The sequence below is a fragment of the Pistacia vera genome, unplaced genomic scaffold, assembly GCF_008641045.1.
Source record: "Pistacia vera cultivar Batoury unplaced genomic scaffold, PisVer_v2 Contig429, whole genome shotgun sequence".
Taxonomy (NCBI): domain Eukaryota; kingdom Viridiplantae; phylum Streptophyta; class Magnoliopsida; order Sapindales; family Anacardiaceae; genus Pistacia; species Pistacia vera.
Genome location: NW_022196256.1, coordinates 69,547 through 92,824, shown reverse-complemented (window position 1 = coordinate 92,824; position 23,278 = coordinate 69,547). Strand labels below are relative to the sequence as shown.

At 33.0% G+C, this 23,278-nt stretch overlaps 2 protein-coding genes across 2 annotated transcripts; both read left to right on the top strand.

The window, feature by feature from the left end:
* Positions 1-13,116: 13,116 nt before the first annotated feature.
* Positions 13,117-15,765, top strand: LOC116143316 (transcription factor HHO6-like). The gene is made up of 5 exons (XM_031428772.1): positions 13,117-13,687; positions 13,894-14,153; positions 14,268-14,616; positions 14,993-15,069; positions 15,251-15,765. Exons 1-5 carry the CDS (start codon positions 13,474-13,476, stop codon positions 15,533-15,535), a joined length of 1,185 nt encoding a protein of 394 aa, XP_031284632.1. The 5' UTR covers positions 13,117-13,473; the 3' UTR covers positions 15,536-15,765.
* A 4,000-nt stretch (positions 15,766-19,765) lies between these two features.
* On the top strand, positions 19,766-22,604 carry LOC116143325 (la-related protein 6C). The gene is given in 10 exon segments (XM_031428782.1): positions 19,766-20,173; positions 20,735-20,816; positions 20,923-21,017; positions 21,145-21,237; positions 21,240-21,391; positions 21,475-21,553; positions 21,652-21,699; positions 21,791-21,859; positions 21,970-22,083; positions 22,251-22,604. Coding segments are annotated over 10 exon segments (1,335 nt in total). The 5' UTR covers positions 19,766-19,816; the 3' UTR covers positions 22,497-22,604.
* The last annotated feature ends 674 nt before the right edge of the window (positions 22,605-23,278 follow it).

Below are 23,278 nucleotides of genomic sequence, written 5' to 3'. Positions count from 1 at the left end.
TATAATAGGTCAAAAAGATACCTTGAGGGGCAAAGGCCCTCTCTCTCACAAATGCCGTGAACATGAGCTTGTCATCACGTGAAAAAGCTTTTGAAATGATAAGGATTGTATTTTATGTCGTCTTCTCCATCTTCGTTCTTGTTCTGTTCTTGTTTTATCTTCTCAAAGATCAATAATTTTTTAAAATAAGGTATCTTTTTTCTTCTGTTTTGGATTCCATATAGTTGTAGTTGGTTTGTATCTTTCTTGAAAGTGAAAGGGGCATGACCATGGCCATGGCCTACCCCTCCCTCTCTTCATTCATTGAATTGGAATCGCGTGTGTGTAAATTTCAAATATTGTTTTTTTCTTGTGGGTAAAAAACTATTAACCACTCTGAAATCCGACATAGTAGGCAAAAACTATCGTCATTAACGTATTTGTAACTGACAACTGTAATTAAGAGTTTCGGAAATTGTCAGTGGATGATAATAAGTTTGCGATTTTTAATTGAAAATCACTCTTATTGACCTACTCCATTAATTGATTGTTATAATTCAAACACTTGAAAATGACCAAGAGGGAAAAATTAGGTGGGTTTATTAATTTTATTTAATTTTTTTTTTTTTTGTCGGTTTGATATATTTGGATTCTTGATGCGTGTTAGACAATGAAAATGTTTTACATGTGTTTTCATTTTGATAGTCAGATTTTCTCTTGTTTGTCTTTTACTTGTGAAAAATCCGATGGGTTTACTGATGATGGAAGATACCTTTGTAGCATAATAATAATTTTTTTTTTTTTTTTTAAAGAAGATTTAGGAAAATTGAGTAAACTATACACTAATTTGTATATTTTAACCACTAACCTTATAGTCGGATGACAAGACTTTAATCATCTGAATGGATTATCTAAAGGTCTTATGCTCGAGTCCTAGAAAGTGACCACCTATCACATTTATGATTTATCTGATCTATTGGGTTTGTACTTTGTAGAGTATTTAATGAACTCTGAAGATTAGTTGAGATACGTACAAATTGGTTTGACACCCTGGTTATTAAAAAAAAAAAAATTGTATATTTTGATTTAAGTGGCATTATATCATAATTAGGGTTTGTCTTTTATTATTGTAAGGGAAATTATAATTTTTACATAAATTTAATATAATGGGTTACAAATTGAAATAAATAGAGTTTTTTTTTTTTTTAAATTACAAAGGTATATGTTTAATAAATGAAAATTTAAAATATATATATATTTTTCTTTATAATAATAGTGCAAAGAATGTTAACTAAAAACATGGAACATTTAAAGATCAAACATCTTTTTTTATATCACATAATACTTAAAAAAGAAAAAAAAGAAAAAAAGAAAGGGATTATGATTGAGCATGCAACCTTACTCAATTGCAATCCTTATGTGGAGTATAAGTACCCTTCTTTACATTATTATTAGGGCACACCTTTTTATAGAATTGTAAAAATATATAGGAGAGGAATAATTTAAACATGTCATAAGAATATCTACGTAAATCACTAGCCTTATGGCCCGATGACAAGACTTTAGTCATCTGCGTGGGTTATCCAGATGTATTGCGTTTGAGTCCCACAAAGTGCTTATCTACCACATTTGTGATTTACCTAATCCATGGGCTGATTGGATATTCAATAGACTTTAAGATTAGATGAGGTGCGCGCAAACTGACCTGAATATCTCAGTTATAAAAAATAAAAAAATAAAAAAATTGACGTGAAACACTAGCGTTATGGCCCGATGGCAAGACTTTAGTCATCTGGATGGGTTATCCAAATGAATTGTGTTTGAGTCTTGCAAAGTGATTACTTACTACATTTATGATTTACCTAATCCATGGGCTGATTGGATATTCAATAGACTTTAAGATTAGATGAGGTGCGCGCAAACTGACCTGAATATCTCAGTTATAAAAAATAAAAAAATAAAAAAATTGACGTGAAACACTAGCGTTATGGCCCGATGGCAAGACTTTAGTCATCTGGATGGGTTATCCAAATGAATTGTGTTTGAGTCTTGCAAAGTGATTACTTACTACATTTATGATTTACCTAATCCATGGGCTGATTGGGTATTCAATGGACTCTAAGATTAGATGAGGTGCGTGCAAACTGACCTGAACACCCCAGTTATTAAAAAAAAAAAAAATCGACATGTGATATAACAGATGTGATACTTTTGTGATATTCTGACTGTTTCTTCAAGCGAATCAGATATAAACATAATTTGTAAAGTTGCTTTTAAAAATGATAATTAAAAACATGTTTTATTTATTTATTTATTATCCATAAGCTTATAAGGTATTCAATTAACTCTAAGATTAGATGAAGTACGAACAAACTGACCTAAACACCTTAGTTATAAAAAAAAAAAAAAAGGAAAAAAAAATCGACGTGTGATATAACAGATGTGATACTTTTGTGATATTCTAACTGTTTCTTCAAGGCGAATCAAATCTAAACATAATTTCTAAAGTTGCTTTTAAAAATGATAATTAAAAAAACATGTTTTATTTATTTATTTATTATATTGATGGGTTCTTGAAAAGATAAGAAGGAACAAAAGCAACTTGGGTGGGTAAAAGATACCAAGTCTTGGATTCCAAGAGAGTGAGTATCCTTCAAACAATGAGAATATAAAACAGATGCTTTTTCTTTACTTTGGGCATCAATTTGATTTAATCAATTTGGTCAAGTCAAGCCCCTCTCTCTCTCTCTCAAGAGTAAATTCCACACCTCCCCTTTTATTTTTCTTTTCTAAAATTGACCAAATTGTTTAATTAATTAATTTTTTTTTTTTTGGGTATGATAAATTAAGACTCATTCTATCATCTTCATCTTAAAACTGACCTGTCATGGCTGGCTTCAATTCCATGCCATCATTGCTTTCATTACAAGTTGGATTAAGAGAATCTTATTCCCTTTGATTGACCCATTTTAAATTCTAGCTTCCCAAACACCAATTCCATTCAATTTGGGTCACCTAACTTTTTTTTTTTTTTTTTTTTTAATAACCAAGGTGTTCGGACCAGTTTACGCGGACTTCAACTAATCTTTCAGGACCCTAAAACTATCAACCGAATAAAAACTCTAGTGATTACCCCTATTAGAATCCAAGAAATGACTCGAACTCAAGATCTCTTGAATCAGCTAACTTTCCCTTCTCTTTCTTTCTTTCTGTTTCATTATTATAAAAAAAAAATGACCTCTCTCACTCCAACTAATCTCTCGGGACCCTAAAACTACCAGCCGAATAAAAGTTCTAGTGGCTACCCCTATTAGCATCCAAGAAGTGACTCGAACTCAAGACCTCTTGAATCAGCTAACTTTTCCTTCTTTTTCTTTCTTTTTTCTGTTTTATTATTATAAAAAAAAAAAAAATGATCTCCCTCACTCCAACCCTAGTCACATTAAGCTTAGAAATTGAACAACAATACCCTAAAAAAAATTTAATACATTTAATTTTTTTTTAATAATCAACCATCTTTCTAGATTCTTACAAAAATGGAATAATTTAACTTTTTTATTTTTTAATTTTAATGAGAAAATAATTTTCAACCTAGTTTTTGATAGAATATTTGTTAAGTAAGTACTTGATCCAGAAACTTAAATAATTAGGTAAAGATCAACATTAATATTCCCCTTAAAGTATAATAGATTCAATAAAAGACGGACTCAAACAAAACCCTTGTATAAGACGTCGAATATAATAGTTAACATATTGTTAATATTAAATTAATGATTGAAATTACATTCTTATTTCATAGTTATTCCATTATCCATTGAATCAAACATCTAATCTAAGAATAATATTTTTGACAATCATTTTGATGGGAAATATAAGAGATAAAAAGGGTTACCTACCAATTTTATTGGTACATTAAAGATAGCTATATTTAGAAGAAATGAGTCCACTATGGGACCTTCACCTTCCTTAACCCATTTGATGAAAAGACACCACAACACTTCCATTTTTATTTTATTTTTTCACTATTTATGTGGGTTAGTTTTAAAATTCCAAATCCAATAATTATAAAAAAAAAAAAAAAAAAATCTATCAAATCAAGGTTTGGTTTAGACATAGTAATCAATAATGTCACATTAACCGACCTTGGGGTAGCTCAAGTGGTAGGACGAGTGTTGGAATATGTGGTTAATGTGTACAGCCTCAAGTTTGAATCTCATAACTCTTAAGATTTAAGTAAGTGAGATGTTGTGCTAGTCACTTATAGGAATTAGTCGAGGTATGTGAAAGCTGATCTGAACACCCTGTTTAAAAAAAAAATATGTCATATTAGTCCTCAAATAGTCTTGTATTCGAGTCAGTTTAAATTGCAGGAAATATAATTATCGGGTTGACTCAAAAATAAAATTTCAGCATTAGCAATGGACTACCAAATTAACAAAAAAAAAAAATACAAGAGAAAATGAGTATTAATATTCCAAATCCATCAAATCAAAACTTTAATTATTTTAAATGATAATTAAAGCGACATTATTGAAGAACTTAATTAATGCAATGAAAATCTAGATTCTTTGGTTATAAATTACGACAAAATAAACCAATGGAGATCCAAACTACACGTTTGAGATAAGAATAAACACATTTTTTTTTTTTTAAATTAAAAATAAAATGGATCCCATACAAAAGAAATAATAATAAAATAATTATAATTAAAAATTTGGTGGAGGTGAGAAGAGATTCTTATTTATATGGAATAGAAATGGAATCTAATGGCTGTAAAAGGTTGTCTTTTTTTGGTTTTTTTTAATAAATTAATAATTAAAATAAAAAATTGAAAAGGCATCTTCTCATCTGTCTTGCTAACAAAAATCTCAAATGGGTCCCCCAAGATTCCTTATCTCGAAGTTAAAACCACTTGTCATGTTCATTCCATTAGAATTTTATGAATCTTTTCCACGTGCTTTTCTGCCGCGTGTTTAACACTGCCACTAGAGGACAGCTACGTTTCAATTCATATATTCCGCCTTCTAAGTTCATCCTTATCTAATTAATTGACTATTAATAAATTTTCAACGCCTAATAATTATTTATTCTTATAAATTTAAAAAAAAAAAAGGCATTGATTTATTGTTTTCTATGGAAACTAATTTTGAGTTTATTAAAAAACTTCTTTATTAAATATTTTTGACCCCATGTTACAATTTTTTTTTTTTTTTAGTAATCAGGGTATCCGGGTCAGCTCACGCTTATCTCAACTAATCTTCGGAAAAGACTAACGTAACAACTCATTGTCATGACTCTTCCGCTTAAATTACGGATGCTGAGATGGGAAACTGAATCTAAGAATGTCCGTCAATCCATATTATCCCTAATTTGTCCTATCCATCTTGGTTACTCACAGGTGGGTCATATAGTCATTCTCTCTTGTTACGCTATTCTTTTCTTTGTTTCTATATGTAAAACATTTTCCGTTCCTAGTGTGAGCAAATGATTGACACTAAAGAATTTATGATATATAATGAAAGAATTTTTGTGTATATATAATGAAATCTGAATCGATTTTTTCTTTATAATTCCGATTAAAAGATGGAGAGATCTATCATATTTTGCTTATAAAAGAAAAATTCATTAACAAAATACTAATAAAAAGAGTAGGAAGATTAGAAGATAATACCTCTTAAAATAAAATAATATAAAAATTCTTTTTTCCAAATTGGGGATAGGATATTAAATAGTAAGAACATTAAGACTTAAAATTGCAAGAACCCTAATAGCCTTTAAGCTTTTAGCTTTAGGTGACGTGTGGCCGTTGAGTAAAGATAACATAAAATAAAATATAGTTTTAGAATCAACAAAAGAACCCAATTTTCTAATCCACCCATTAATTAATCAATTTAGTGATTTTGATTCCCTTTGAAATTGCCAAAAGATCATCAACCATTTTCCACAACAAACAAGAATCTTTTTCTTTTTCTTTGTTGGTGACGGCAGATGTTCAAAACAGCTTGCATGCATTTCAACTAATCCTTTAACATTCAAGAGTTAACGACATGATTGGGTAAGTCTCCAGTGACCACTCCTATTAGGGGTTAAGATAGATCGAATTCAGAACCTCTTAAATAATACACCTAAGAGTCTTAATTCACCACTCAATCACCCATGAGTAGGGGTGTTTAAAAGACCGCTTTTCTAAAACGAACTGGATTTTTGGTTCCGAAAAATTTTCAAACCGAAACCGAACCAGTTTTAGGGAAAACCGGTTTTTCGGTTAACCAAAAAGCCGGTTAACCGTTTTAAAAAAAGTGGTTAACCAGTTTTGAACCGGTTTTCCCTTTTTTTTTTATAAAACTTTTTTTTTTTTTAAATTTTGCCCTAAATTAAATTGTAAATATAGACAATACATTGGGAACTAAGAAAAAAAAATTTGGGTTGGGATTTTAGATTGAATGAATTAGGGATTTATTTTAGTTTAGGTTATTATTTATTTATTATATATATATTTGAAAAACAGGTTTTCGGTTAACCGTTTCTAATTTCTCCCGAACCAGTAACCGAACCGAAAATTCGGTTTTTTGAATTTTTCGAACCGTAACCGAACCGTTTTTTCAGTTAACCGGTTTTTCGGTTCGATTCAGTTTTTGTATTTTTTTGAACACCCCTACCCATGAGTGATTAGAAACAATAATCAAGCTAGCTTGCACGCACGTACCTCAACTAATCTCCTAAGATCCTGAAGTTAACGATCAAGTATATCTCTAGTAACCACTCCTATTAAGGGTCGAGGTAGATCGAACTCAATAATTTACTCAAGTCCTAAGTTACCGCTAGATTACTAAAGGTAATTACAAATAAATAAATAACCCAAAGTACACGTGTTGGAATCTCAATGGTCGTGGACCTCCCTCAACGTTCCATCTTGGTTGGCCTGGCCTTCCTCTATTTTTCCCATAAACCCAATTGATTATTCTTGACCAATCTCATTTTGTGTTGGCTTTGGCGGTTCGGACCCTTTGGATTAAAATATTTTTCCCTTAATTTTGACTGACCATCTTATTATAATAAATACCCATTAAAAAATTATCATTGGGTTAAGTCGGGGATTTGACTAATTCTAGATCCTCCCACCTTAGAAAAAATAAAAAAATTTGACTAATAAGATCTATGTTACCGCAAATTTATATTATTTTATATCTAAGTCGGGTCTAAAGTCTCGAGATAATTGTCTAAGTTGTCGGGTTTTCACTTCTAACCCACTTCTAATTTAATATCAATATAATTAATCTGATTGAAGATAATAATCTAAATATAATTAAACTTATTTTTTTAAATAATAAAATAAAATTACTACTTAGTAATATGAATTATTGAATTAGGTAAAACCGCTAACCTTATAGCTGGACGGCGCTATAAGACTTTAGTCATTTGAGTGGGTTACCCAGATACTTTGTGTTCGAGTCTTATAAAGTAATCACTTATCACATTTGTGACTTATTTGACTTGTTGAGCTTGTAAGTTAAGGTGTGAACGAGTTAATCCAGACACTCAGGTTATTAAAAAAATATGCTTTAGGTGTCATATTGTTAAGTTTTTTCGGAGAGAGTCTATGTGAATGTGATTATTACTATTTGGGTAATACTATATTTACAATCTAATCTCACAAATGGTCCGTCTATCCATTTACGAGCTGCCACGTTGCTACGTCGAGATTGTGAGAAAAAATTTATAAGATTTGGTTGTTGATAGAATTTGAGGTGGGTCTGACTCCTCAATCAATGAGGTCTTGTTGAATGAGAGGATTATCCCATCTTATAATCCAATAGGCTTAAGCGTGCCTAGTCGGTGTGAGACTCTAACACTCCCCTTCACAATCAAGCTCATATGTTGGGTCATGCCTATTGACGGAGGTAGTTGCTAACTCTAACTCCTCACCCACTGGTCAAACGCTCAGCTCAACTGAATCTGGGCTCTGATACCATGATATAATTTGAGGTGAGTCTGACTCCTCACCCTATAAGGCCTTGTTGAATGGGAGAATTATCCCCTCTTATAACTCAATAGGCTTGAGCGTACCTAGTCGGTACGGGACTCCAACAGTTGTAAGCCAATATTTTTATTTTGTTAACCATAAGTGTTTAGGCTAGCTTGCCTGCACCTCCTCTAGGGCTTTAAAGTTGAAGATCAGATTAATCCCCTCAGTGATCACTATGAGAAAACTAAATTTATCCTTGTTATTTTGTCAAAATTTAGTTTGATGTGGGCTAATTAGTCATTTTGAAACAAATTGAGGGCAATTTAGGACAAGAGAAAAATAAAAAGTGTGGAAATTCCACCACATGATTAGTTTTTCTAAAAAGCCAACAAACAGTAAATAGCTCCTGCGAGAATCTTATGAACCGAAATTAATTAATTAATTAATTGGATTTTTTTTTAATATTAAAAAGGTGCCAAAGGGACAGTACTCCGTGTACGATCAACGAAAAGATTCCGATTCAAGTGTCAATCAACTCGTCAACTCGTCCGAGTTCACCTAGTTCGAGTTGGCTCGAACAAAACTCAGTTGATCACCACATTTTACTTAGTGTGCCACGTGGAGGTTATCAAATAAATCTTAAGGTTTTTAAGAACTCGATAGCTTAATACTTCTTTATAAACCAGAATTGGGTAATTTAACGGCTAACTAAGACTTTTGGATAAATTATTTAAAATATTTTAAATTTGATTTATTTAAACTATTAAAATGATTTATTCGATTGTCAACTTTAGAGCAACGGAGGATCAGTAGAGGTGCACTCAAGCTGGCAACACCCCTGATTACAAAAAAAATAAAAAAAATAATTAATTTTATAGGGTTTATTACTAAATTATTTTAGTTACGTGTTGGTGCTAAAGTCTCGTATTGGTTAGAAGACGAGGGTTTTGATCATTTATATAACATAAGCATACTTTTACCACTTGAGATGTTTTTTTAAAGATAAAACTGTACAAACCCAGAACCTAAGGCGGATAATATTTTTGGAACCTACCTACCATGTGTCTGAATTTGATATACACATTTAAATACACTGTTTAATAAACCGAGTTAAAATAGATCAACGTTATTATAAAGAGTAGTACTAGATCTACAATCTAATTTTATAATCTTCTCTCCCAACTTCTAATGTGACAGTTCGTCATTGGTTAGTTCGTAAAATAGGTTATGTCTATGCATTTGCGAGTTAACCAATAACGAGTTATCACGTCGAAAGTTGTAAACCTAATATTATTGTAATATAAATATATTGAATGATTTTAATATTGCAAGACATAAAATAATTCTGGCAAATATTAATCGGATATGTAGAATAATTTTATATAAAAAAGTGGTGGGTAACCGACTGAGTTAAAAGGCGAGTCGGGAGCGAGTTGACTCAGAGTTACGGATAGAGGACGCGGAGACGCGAAAGTGACTTTTTAAAGAGAGAAACCACACGCAGAATCTTCGCGTATTCAAAATTTCGTTTCCCAGTCCTCTCCTCACAAAACAAACTTTTTCTCTTTTCTTTTTCTTTCTCTCCAAACAGAACAAAAATACTTCTCTCTCTTCTCTTCTCATCTCAATCTCAATCTCATCTCATCTCAACAAATACATACACGTATTTTTATTTTCATTTTATATATATTTTTTTTCCCCATAAATCTCTGTTTATAAACATTTTCTTCTATATATCTATCTATCTCTATATATACACGCAGATCTCTATTGAACTAAAAATTCTTTTTTCCAAATTGGGGATAGGATATTAAATAGTAAGAACATTAAGACTTAAAATTGCAAGAACCCTAATAGCCTTTAAGCTTTTAGCTTTAGGTGACGTGTGGCCGTTGAGTAAAGATAACATAAAATAAAATATAGTTTTGGAATCAACAAAAGAACCCAATTTTCTACTCCACCCATTAATTAATCAATTTAGTGATTTTGATTCCCTTTGAAATTGCCAAAAGATCATCAACCATTTTCCACAACAAACAAGAATCTTTTTCTTTTTCTTTGTTGGTGACGGCAGATGTTCAAAACAGCTTGCATGCATTTCAACTAATCCTTTAACATTCAAGAGTTAACGACATGATTGGGTAAGTCTCCAGTGACCACTCCTATTAGGGGTTAAGATAGATCGAATTCAGAACCTCTTAAATAATACACCTAAGAGTCTTAATTCACCACTCAATCACCCATGAGTAGGGGTGTTTAAAAGACCGCTTTTCTAAAACGAACTGGATTTTTGGTTCCGAAAAATTTTCAAACCGAAACCGAACCAGTTTTAGGGAAAACCGGTTTTTCGGTTAACCAAAAAGCCGGTTAACCGTTTTAAAAAAAGTGGTTAACCAGTTTTGAACCGGTTTTCCCTTTTTTTTTTATAAAAACTTTTTTTTTTTTTAAATTTTGTCCTAAATTAAATTGTAAATATAGACAATACATTGGGAACTAAGAAAAAAAAATTTGGGTTGGGATTTTAGATTGAATGAATTAGGGATTTATTTTAGTTTAGGTTATTATTTATTTATTATATATATATTTGAAAAACAGGTTTTCGGTTAACCGTTTCTAATTTCTCCCGAACCAGTAACCGAACCGAAAATTCGGTTTTTTGAATTTTTCGAACCGTAACCGAACCGTTTTTTCAGTTAACCGGTTTTTCGGTTCGATTCAGTTTTTGTATTTTTTTGAACACCCCTACCCATGAGTGATTAGAAACAATAATCAAGCTAGCTTGCACGCACGTACCTCAACTAATCTCCTAAGATCCTGAAGTTAACGATCAAGTATATTCTAGTAAAAATCCTATTAAGGGTCGAGGTAGATCGAACTCAATAATTTAATCAAGTCCTAAGTTACGCTAGATACTAAAGGTAATTACAAATAAATAAATAACCCAAAGTACACGTGTTGGAATCTCAATGGTGGTAGCCTCCCTCAACGTTCCATCTTGGTTGGCCTGGCCTTCCTCTATTTTTCCCATAAACCCAATTGATTATTCTTGACCAATCTCATTTTCTGTTGGCTTTGGCGGTTCGGACCCTTTGGATTAAAATATTTTTCCCTTAATTTTGACTGACCATCTTATTATAATAAATACCCATTAAAAAATTATCATTGGGTTAAGTCGGGGATTTGACTAATTCTAGATCCTCCCACCTTAGAAAAAATAAAAAAATTTGACTAATAAGATCTATGTTACCGCTAATTTATATTATTTTATATCTAAGTCGGGTCTAAAATCTCGAGATAATTGTCGCGTTTTCACGTCTAACCCACTTCTAATTTAATATTAATATAATTGATCTGATTCAAGATAATAATCTAAATATAATTAAACTTATTTTTTTTAAATAATAAAATAAAATTACTACTTAGTAATATGAATTGGGTAAAACCGCTATCCTTATAGTTAGGCGGTAAGACTTTAGTCATTTGAGTAGATTATCCAGATATTTTGTGTTCGAGTCTTATAAAGTAACCACCTATCACATTTATGACTTACTTAACTTGTTGGGCTTGTAAGTTAACGTGTGTACAAGTTGGTCCAGACACTCGGGTTATTAAAAAAATATGCATTAGGTGTCATTTGTTAAGTTTTTCGGAGAGAGTCTATGTGAATGTGATTATTACTATTTGGGTAATACTATACTTACAACCTAATCTCACAAATGGGTCTGACTACCCATTTACGAGCTGCCACGCTGTCACATCGAGATTGTGAGAGAAAGTTTGTAAGATTTGGTTGTGAGCCAATATTTTTATTTTGTTAATCGGAAGTGATCAGACCAGCTTGTTTGCACCTCCAAGGCCTTAAAGTTGATGATCGGGTTAATCCCTTCAGTGACTACCGGTATTAGGGCATGTGAGAAAAATAAACTTATCCTTGTTATTTTGTCAAAATTTGGTTTGATGTGGGCTAATTAGTCATTTTGAAAGAAATTGAGGGCAATTTAGGACAGGAGAAAAATAAAAAGTGTGGAAATCCCACCACATGATTGTTTTTTCTAAAAAGCCAACAAACAGTAAATAGCTCCTGCGAGAATCTTATGAACCGAAGTTAATTAATTAATTAATTGGATTTTTTTTTAATATTAAAAAGGTGCCAAAGGGACAGTACTCCGTGTACGATCAGCTAAAAGATTCCGATTCAAGTGTCTTCAACTCGTCCGAGTTTCACCGAGTTCGAGTTGGCTCGAACAAAACTCAGTTGATCACCACATTTTATGTAGTGTGCCACGTGGAGGTTGTCAAATAAATCTCAAGTTTTTTAAGAACTTAATCTAACCGTAAACTATGATTTTTGGGTACATTATTTAAGATGTCTTAAATTTGATTAATCTAGGTTATTGAAATAATTTACTCGATTGTCAATTTTAGGATTACAAAAGATTAGTAGAGGTGCACGCAAACTGACGTCATCCCGATCACAAAAAAAAGGAAAATTTAATTAATTTTATAGGGTTTATTACTAAATTATTTTAGTTACGTGTTGGTGCTAAAGTCTCGTATTGGTTAAAAGACGAGGGTTTTAATCGTTTATATAACACAAGGATACTCTTACCACTAGAGATGTTTTTTTCAAGATAAAACTGTACGAACAACTCAAAGCGGACAATACTTTTGGAACCCATCTACCATGTGTCTGGATCTGATATACACGTTTAAATACACTGTTTAATAAACAGAGTTAAAATAGATTAATGTTATTATAAAGAGTAGTACTAGATCCATAATCAAATTTTATAACCTTCTCTCTCAACCCCTAATGTGATAGTTCGTAAAATTGGTCATATCTGTCCATTTGCGAGCTAACCAATAACGAGTTATCACGTCGAAAATTGTGGACCTAGCATTATTGTAGTATAAATTTATTGAATGATTTTAATAATGCAAGACATAAAATAATTCTGTGAAAATATTAATCGGATATGTAGAATAATAATTTTATAGAAAAAACGTGGTGGGTAACCGACTGAGTTAAAAGGCGCGTCGGGAGCGAGTTGACTCAGAGTTATGGATAGAGGACGCGGAGACGCGAAAGTGACTTTTAAAGGGAGAAACCACACGCAGAATCTTCGCGTATTCAAAATTTCGTTTCCCAGTCCTCTCCTCACAAAACAAACTTTTTCTCTTTCTTTTTCTTTCTCTCCAAACAGAACAAAAGTACTTCTCTCTCCTCTTCTCATCTCAATCTCAATCTCATCTCATCTCAACAAATACATACACGTATTTTTATTTTCATTTTATATATATTTTTCTCCCCATCAATCTCTGTTTCTAAACATTTTCTTCTATATATCTATCTATCTCTATATATACACACAGATCTCCGCATTCGTTTTTCTCTCTTATTTCTCTATCAGCTTCATTACCCAGACCACCCTGAACCAAGCCTAAGCGAATAATAGAGAGAGAGAAAGAGAGAGATAAGAAAAGGATTTTGATTGATTTTTGATACCAAACAAAGGGATATTTCAGATATGGGTTCGGTTTCACCTGAACTCAGCTTGGATTTTAGACCAACTTTTCTACCCAAAACCGTCACTGATTTTCTCAGAGAGGTGTCGATGATCGGAAACGTTTCTGATAAGGTTTCTAAACTTGACGCCTTTGTCAAGGGATTGGAAGAGGAAATGAAAAAGATCGATGCCTTTAAACGCGAGCTTCCGCTTTGTATGCTCCTCTTGAACGATGGTTCGTTTTATTTCTTTATTTTAAATTTTCTAATTTAAATCGTTGATGCTTTGGGATTTTTGTTTTTGTTTTTTATCATATGGTTTTGATTAATGGGTATTTTGTGAAATTTTGTGTTTAAAAAAAATAAATCCAAAATATAAGCTTTTTGTTGTTTGTTCCTGATTATTTCTGATCATATTGTTGTGGTTTGCTGGTGGTTGCAGCAATTGTAGCATTGAAGGAAGAATTAATGCAATGTATATCATCAAAGAATGTGCAACCAGTTTTGGAGGAATTTATTCCCTTGAAGAAGAGTAGTTCTGAGGATGAAGATGAAGAGATTCCAGCAGTTAAAAAGGAAAAAGATTCTAGTAAAGATAACAAGAAAAATTGGATGAGCTCTGTGCAGCTCTGGAACACTGATGATCATCAAACTACTGATCCCATTGTTGATCTCAAACAGAATACGAATCTAAAATTTAAGGTAAAAAACTAAGATGAAGCTTTTTGAGTTTGTAGTTGTGAAGTCAAGCAAAGGAACTTTCGAAAGATAAAAAAATTGATGGCTGATTAACTTTTGTTTGTCTTGTTGTGGCAGAGAAATGAAGAAGAGAATCTATTCCAGGGCTGTAAAAGCAGGACTGAAGCAAGGGCATTTATGCCATTCAAAGCATATCCTGGTTTTGTTAGGAAGGAAGACAAAGAGGAATTGCCTGCTCATGGGTTGTCTCTTGTTACTCCTGGAATAAAGAATCCGAGAGAGGATACAGGATCTAGTGGTTCGAGAACGAGTTGTAGCAAATCAGTTTCGTCTTCTGCTCCTAATGCAAGGACGACAGGGCCGCAGCCACCACACCAGCAGACTACCAGGAAGCAGAGGAGATGCTGGTCCCCTGAGTTGCATCGGCGGTTTGTTAATGCCTTGCAGCAACTTGGAGGCTCACAAGGTAAGCCAATAAACTGAATTTCTGAATTAAGTTGATGATTTTGTTGTGTTGCATGATACTGTTGTTTTAATCTTGTGGTTGAGGAGTTAAAGATACAGTAATTGAATTGGATTCCTTCAGTGTTTTCTTTCCATTGTAAGATTAAATGATTGAACAGTAAAAGAAATGGAAACTGTGGCACCGACATATTTATGCGGTTTCTTTTCAAGGTTGCAATGTATAGAAATGGTTAAACATTGTACAACACTAATAATCTATGTTCAGGGCAAGAAACTCTCTTTATAATGATTTTCTTTTTCTTGGCAAAGCAATACAGCGTGAGTTACATTCTTTTTACTTTCAAGCAGCTAATATAATCTTTTGTGATCATTTGCAGCTGCCACTCCAAAGCAGATTCGAGAACTTATGCAAGTTGATGGCTTGACCAACGACGAAGTGAAGAGTCATTTGCAGGTGAGTTCTTGCTTTACCGGCGGTTTCACTTTTAAGGAGGATGAGTAAAATATTAAACATCTAAAACGCGTAGGAAAGGAACTCACTTCTAGATATAGAAAACTTCTTAACAGATTTTTCTCCTTTGAAATTTGAATGCATGAAGGTTAATACAAGTAATTTTTTTTTTATGTCATTGTAGAAATACCGACTTCATACTCGTAGAGTACCACCTACTACTACAGCTGCTCCTGCAAACCAATCCGTAGTTGTTTTGGGGAGTTTGTGGATGTCCCAGGATCAGTATGGTGACTCCTCAAAGGGCAGTTCTCAGTCTGGTTCTCCTCAAGGTCCTCTCCAGTTAGGCGGGAACACAGGAGGGACCTCTACAACAGGAGGTGATAGCATGGAAGATGACGAAGATGCAAAATCCGAGGGATATAGCTGGAAAAGTCATATTAGCAAACCTGGAAAAGATGATGTATAGAGTGTATCCACAATGAATTTTGCAGATAAAAAGTATACATGGGAGGAATTTTATGAACTATATAACAATAATTATATAATATATAAAGGAGAAGGATCTTTCGAGAGAGAGAGAGAGAGAGAGGCTGTTAAATTTTGCAGGGTTAGCTTTTCTTCTGTATTGAATCTGAGTTTTGTTTTCCCGGAATTGATATAAGGATTCTAAAATGCTCCATGTTTTTATGGATGAAAGTGAGACCTTCTTATTTCCATGTCATAAAAGCTTCTAGTTTGCCTTCTAATTTCTCTGTTATTTAACCATTACAACTTCCATTTTTTCTCCATGAATTTGAGAACTCTCATGAGGAAAACCACAATAAATGCTGCTATGTGCTTTGCCTTACACACAGGGAAAGACAAGATAGATCAAATTCTCTTATATCTGCCTTCGTTTTGGGCAATTAAACAGTAGTAGTTAGGATTCTTTCTCTTTCAATGTCAGTAAACTTTCTGGTTGTCAATAAGATTTGACATTAGAATTGACAGAGAATCTCATAACCCCTTTTGTTACACATTCTTAGAATCAGTCTACTTCACCTCCAGAAAAAATAAAAAATAAAAAAAATTGCAGAAAAACTGATATTCCTCTCATGACTTGAGAGCCATGAATGGTGCCCTTTCAACCTAAGCCAAATCTTTTACACCCCACCAAGAAAAAAAGAATGCAAAACCAAATCTCAGCTTTTACAGTTGACAATGGAGACAAATATTATCAGAAAAATTTTGATTTTGTGGGAATCATTATATTTCAGTGTTCAATTTGGTGGGTGAGAGTGTTTTGGTTGTACAGATTATGAGGACAAGATCTGGACTTCTTATTATTCCTTTACTATCTTATGCTTATATTCAATCCCAATCATTCTTCAAAGGATAAGAATAAGACTAAATGAATCAGTAGTTGATGTTATTCCCCTTAATTTATCCCACAAACCACTCGAACAGTCTCAATTGAATATGACTGCTAGCTTGGGAAAGAGAATTCTAACCATATTTGATTATGACTTGGGGCCTAATCTGTTCTTCTAATTTAATGATCCATAGATTTACCGACCTTGTTTTGCAAAATCTAAGTTCGAAACCAGAACCCCATCACACCCTTAATTTAATCTTCAGTTATGTACGTGTTCATAAGAGGACTCGAACTTAAACCATGTAAAAGCAAATCATAGACCTGATCATCTGGCTAACTTCTACACCTAATTGCATATACTAGATTAGGATAAAAGTATCAAGCTCCGTAAATAAAAACAATAACCTTTAACTATGTAAATACCTATGAGAAAATTCGTATTCGCTTTACAAACCCAAGTTTGAAACTACAGTCGCCGTCTAACCCACGAAAAGTTTTCAACTTAAATGTTGTAAAAGCAAAACATAGAGACTTAATCATTCTTTTTCTTTTTTTTGATTATCGGGGTTGTTTGTCGGGCCAGCTTGTACGCATCTCAACTAATCTCTTCAAGCCTTAAAACTGTTGATTAGGTTAGAACTTCAACGGCATAGCCAAGAAGGAGGAGAGCCAATAATTTGGTGTGAAAACGAACAAGCCATTGATTGGTGAAGATCCCCAAATTTTTATCCTTTTCACCTAACCCTAACCCAGTCACATCCCACTAAGAAAACACAATCACTTGTTTATGTTTATCTGGGTGCATGACAAAACAGTCACAGGCAAAATAATAGAGAGAATCTTATACACAAGATATCATGAATTGAGTTGAGCCCACTCTTGACAGCTCCACCTTTTTTTTTAAATAAAATTTTCTCATAAAGTTCTCTTTCTAATTTTGGCTTCATTTTATGTTAAATTAAATCAAGATTCTTAAATTCCCATTAATTAGAGATTAGAGAATGGAATACTATGCTGCAGCTAAGCAAAGAATGGTTGGTTATTCACATGGGCATTAAATGAAAATAAAGAATTAACGGTTTTTTCCCATCCAAATAATGGCTTACTGATACTTTCGCACTCACGTACGTTTCAAATATTATTTTATTACTCAAATTTATATTCTGGCGGCGAACAAAGAGCAATCTCGGTCTAAGTTATTGAGGCTTTTGAAGAGGGGTGACTGATGAGTCTTTTGATGATGGAAGGTTGGATTTTGGTGGTTGTGATTGATTAGACTACGCAAACCCTAATCATTCGATTGTCAATGATTGTAGTAGGGTTTGAAGGGTTTTAGTAAGTGATAATCAGAGAAGAAAACAGTGGTGGTTTGTCGTTATAATGATGTCAGAATCGAAAACAGAATAAAATTTTGGATAGTAAAGTGGTATTTTAAAAGTCTGTGGGTGGTCCAAAACCAAAGTTAATTCCTTATTTATTTATTTGAATGATTGCTATGATTATCATAGTTTTAAATAAGGAAACCTGCCCAATTGGGTAATGCCCAAAAGCTTGTTTACCAAAATGGAAATCAATAACATGTTTAATTTATAATCAAGTTGTTAATTGTGATTATGTCAGACCAAAGCAAACACATTAACTCTAACTTTAACTTGTTAATCAATTTTAAATATTTATTAGCAAAAAAAAAAAAAAATAATAGTGTAAAGTGGGTTTAATTTAATATTCATTCTTATAATTGTGTTGGTAATAATGTGTTTACGATTTAGGGGTTTAGTTGTGTTATGTTGTGGGGGAAATCAAGAGTAGATAAATTCCCTCTTTGACATGTAGATATCTCGCGATATGGATCTCATGATCAAGGTCGAAGATTATTCTACTCCCCGTTTTGTCGAATTTGAGTTCATTTCCAACTCACTATATAAACCCTGTTGTATTCTGTTTCTAGAGAGGGAGGATAAGTCACAGGAAACCAATTGTAAACTCCTTGTAAATCAAATTACTGTTTCAACACATTCAATAACATAACAGTGGAGGCCTTGCGTTACGAGCAGCCGTACCACTAAAAAAAAATCTCTCTGTTCTTTGTGTTTTATATTAATCCTTGCATATTCCTCAACATATCGTTTTATTGCTGATCCATCGAGGTCATACACAAATCCTATGTATTTCTAACACTATCAATCACGTAGTTCTGGTTGGTGCAAATTTATGCATCAACATGTTAAATTTGTAGTGTTTGTTTTCACTAGATATTATTTTTTTTAATCTAAATAAAGAGTTTTGTTTTTTTTTTTTTTTTTTTTCATTAAGAAATTAATATTTACTGATGTAATTAATTTGGGCCAGAAAGACCCAAATTTGGAGAACGATGGCCCATAAGTGGCTATTGGGCTTTTATGGGCCTAACATTACAAACCAACCCATTAACCTAACCCACAATACATATTACCTGACTACCAAGCAACCTCATTTTTTGTTTTTTATTTTGTAAATTACAAATTTATCCTTAGATTAAATTATAAACTTTCAATTTTATTTTCTTATAAAAAATTTTCACACCTCTTATACATCCATAAAACCCCTAATTTTTTCTTTTAATTTTGAGAATTAGAAGAAAAAATTAAATTTTTAATGGCAGAAAAAGTTACTAACGACACGTCGTCGTAAGTATGTAATTGTTTCTCAATTTTTTTCTTTTAATTTAAATTATATATATTTTTTCATAATTGTGCGATAGGGAATATATAGCATGAATAAAGATAATAAAACGCTTATGATAGGAGATATATAGCATGAATGAAAATTATAAAACAGTTATGATTTATTCATGAAATTTTAAAGCGTAATATTATTTATCGAATCTTATGACCCTTTCTTAACAATTGAATTTGCATGAATTATTTTATATTTATATATTAATTATATTAATAAATAAGAGCTATTTATCACATTTTTTCCTCAAAATTTTAAAGCGTAATATTATTTATCGAATCTTAGGACCCTTTCTTAACAATTGAATTTGCATGAATTATTTTATATTTATATAATAATTATATTAATAAATAAGAGTTATTTATAACATTTTTTTTCACAAAATTTTAATGACGAAATTACCCTCATGAAGATTTGAGGGAAAAGAGTAATTGAAACTACCCTTTTGGAAAAATCTAAACCTTAAAAAAACGGTCAAACCCACAAGCAACGGTCAACTGTAGGAATTGTCTCTCAAAAGAACACCCATATTTGCGCGCGAAATGTGGATTCAATATCAAGTTTACAGTTACTAAAGTTCAGGGGAGAGAGAGAGAGAGAGAGAAAGCAGAAACGATTAAACAAGATTTCACAAACACACTAATCCTCAGATAAGATTGAAGAAAACCAAATCAAGCAATGGCTCAAGCACAAGCCGAGAGGATTGAAGAAAAGAGTATTCAAGAGAAAGAAGGAACAGCGATGAAGAACAGGAATGGGAGTAGTAAAAATAATGGTAGTACTAGTAGTGGGACTGTGCCCTTCAAATTCAATGCTCAGGCACCTGAATTTGTGCCCAGATCGCAAACCCAGATGCCCATTTCGGGATATTACTATCCTTGTTTTCATTATCTGGGTGGGACTGTTGGTGCCTCTGATTGGATCTTTGTTGGGGATCAAGAACCTGTTTATGCCATCTCAAACCCTAATGTCACTCTTCCTAATTCCCCCAAGAATGTCCTCACTGATGATCTCAAACAAAAGATCATCAAACAGGTTACCCTACTTTTGCTTCTTTTTTTTCGATTGTTTTTTATTAGGATCGGCCTATGATCTATTCAAACTTAGATAGAATTTGACCTTATCTTTAGTGCTTTAATTATTAAGATGATTCAATTTAGATCAAGGGACATTTCTTAATTTAGTTTGGCATTTCAATGTTCTGAGATTTTTAAAGGGCTGTCATGAATTTCTTGACACCAATTAAGATCTCTTCACAGCTCGATTTCCATGTCTCTTCATCATCCTCCCCTCTTCTGATCCTTTTCTGATAGACTTTGAGCACATTAAAAAGTTGAATTACATTAATACGGTTAGATCTCTGTTATGATAAACTGGCTTTGCGAGTGTTAGTCACTGTTGAGTTCTGATAACCCTCTTCCTTTTTCATTCCATAAGGAAGACTCTTGATGCATTTAGTCTTTGGGCTTTTGCTAGGATAATTTTTCCAGCTCAAATCATTGTGAAACATTATCTTCTAGTTCTTCATAAGTTTCCCAGTTTATTTCCAGGTACGTTTTGATTTAAGGATGGTTTATGACATTATGAACAATACAGGTGGAATACCAGTTCAGTGACATGAGTCTTCTTGCAAATGAAACTTTATCAAAACACATAAATAAAGATCCAGAAGGTTATGGTGAGGATCATTGCATTGTATTTAATAGATTCCAATTGCTCAAGTTGCTGATTCTTATACTTCCAAATGAAACAATTTTGATTCATGATTGTTGGCTCTTCAACAGTGCCCATTTCTGTTCTTGCTTCTATGAAGAAGATCAAGTCTCTTGTTGGTAATAACCAGATGCTTCCCCAAGCACTGCGGTCCTCTTCAAAGCTTGTAAGTTTTTCTGTTAAATTACACAATCATAGCTTATTATGACAGTGAAAGTACATAATTCAGCATAATTTCTTCAGTGTGCTCTATGAATATTGACATCCTTTTCCTTTCTATGATGCCTTGAAAGGTTCTAAGCGATGATGGTAAGAAGGTTAGGCGTAAACACCCTTTCACAGAGAAAGAGAAAGAGGAATTGCAGGTAAAGATACTCGAACCTATTAAATTACATGGTTGATCATAAAGTTGCTCTTCGAAATCTATTGGAACAATGCAATTTTCTGTTTTGTTTTGCAGTCTCGTACTGTTGTAGCAGAGAATTTGCCCGAAGATCATTCTCACCAAAACTTGGAGAAAATATTTAGTGTGGTTGGAAGGTTGGATCAACAACTTAGTTATATATATCTCTTCCCAGTATCTTACATATGCTCTGCATACTTATAGTTTCTATCATCACCAGAGTGAAAACCATCCGCATTTGTCATCCTCCTGAAATCAATTCTTCACGCTCTAAATGCGATTTCTTTGTGAGTAACAAGGTATGACAAAGAATGGATTAAGCTCATTGTGTTTATAAAAGCTAGAGATCTCTACATAGAAGTTTTTTAATGTAACTTTAATGTTTCTTTTTCTTAAGCTACATGCACTTGTGGAGTATGAGAATTCTGATATAGCTGAGAAGGCGGTATGTTTGTTAACACTAGACTCCTGTAGTTTTGTTTTCAAATTTTATTAAACTTATTTTAACAGCATTGAGAGTTTGCTAACTTCACCAGGTTGACAAGTTAAATGATGAAAGGAACTGGAGGAAAGGGCTTCGAGTAAGGCCACTGCTTAGATGCTCGGTATGTGTAATCACATTGATACTATTCACTACAAACATTGTCTTTGTTCATTCTCCTCTTGTGCTTCTGCTCTATAGAACATTTATAGTTTCCAATTTACAATTGTGCAGCCAAAATCTGTTCTAAAGAACAGAAAGTCAGAGTTTGATGGCATTTTAGATGATGAGGAAGACGCTGAAGATACATATCAGCTAAACCACCCAGATTTGGTCATTGAGAATAATGTAAGTGTCCTAGTTTTCAGAAAATAAGGTTTGTGTTTCCAATCACAGAATGGGAAGCATTTGGTTTCTGAAAAATGGCATTATGATAACTGTTCTGCTGTGTACTTGGGAAATATGTAGAACAAGAGAATGAAAATGTTACAATCTCATGTAAGGTGTTTTGGCAGGCTGAAGAACATTCAATGGGATCAAAGAAGGGATGGGCTAGAGGGCGTGGAAAGGGGCGTGGACGCGGACAAACCCTCATCGGACGTGGGCTGCTGGCCCCATCTCCTCAATCAAGCAGTGCAGCTCAGTCTGAAGCATATGCCAAACAGACTTCTAAGGGTCCTAGAATGCCAGATGGAACCAGGGGTTTCGTCATGGGGCGAGGCAAGCCATCAAGTTCACCAGCTCTTGCCGCTTCATCTTAAAAATTCTGCCACAACTGGGCTGTGCTCTAGCTATTAGTTACCAGATGGCTCTGCAACTCCTGAAAGCAGCAAATGAGTAAAACTAGGCAATAATAATATGTAGTAGACTGGTCTATAATTCTACGTTTAGTCATTCATTCATTCATTCATGTTCTTCTCAGTAACTCAAGATGTATAGTTATGGTCTGTCGCAACTATGACAGTCATAGTACCTATTTGCTCAAATTTTGTCTATCATTAGATTGAGACTATTTTTTTGTGTATCAGCAAACACGTCCGTCTTCTTGCATTTGTGTTATGTTAAAAAACATAACATATTAATAAAAGCTCTACCATAAGATATAAAAGGAAGAAAAATCTGTATCTCTACTCTATGATTCTTCAAGTTTGTCACTCACATTATCTGTTTCATTGGTCATGTAAATTGGATAAAAAATGTTTGAAAAAGTCAGAAACTGTTAGATTTTTATGAAGTAGATCAAATACGGGGTGTCTGAGCTAGCTTGTGCGTACTTTAACTAATCCCCCAAGGCCTGAAGTTAATGGTCAAGTAAGCCGCCCTTGTTAATATTCGTACAGATTCAAACTCAGAACTTCTTGAACAATACACCTAAGAGTCTCAAGCAGACCGTCAAACTACCTTTAAAACTAACTAATTCAGTTGATTGTATTCCTTTGATTGTTGGATGTTTAAGAGATCAATAATACTTTGCGTACTAACGAATTTTACTGACCAATGTATTAACTTAAAGCATAGTACGGGTACCATATGTAATTTTAAC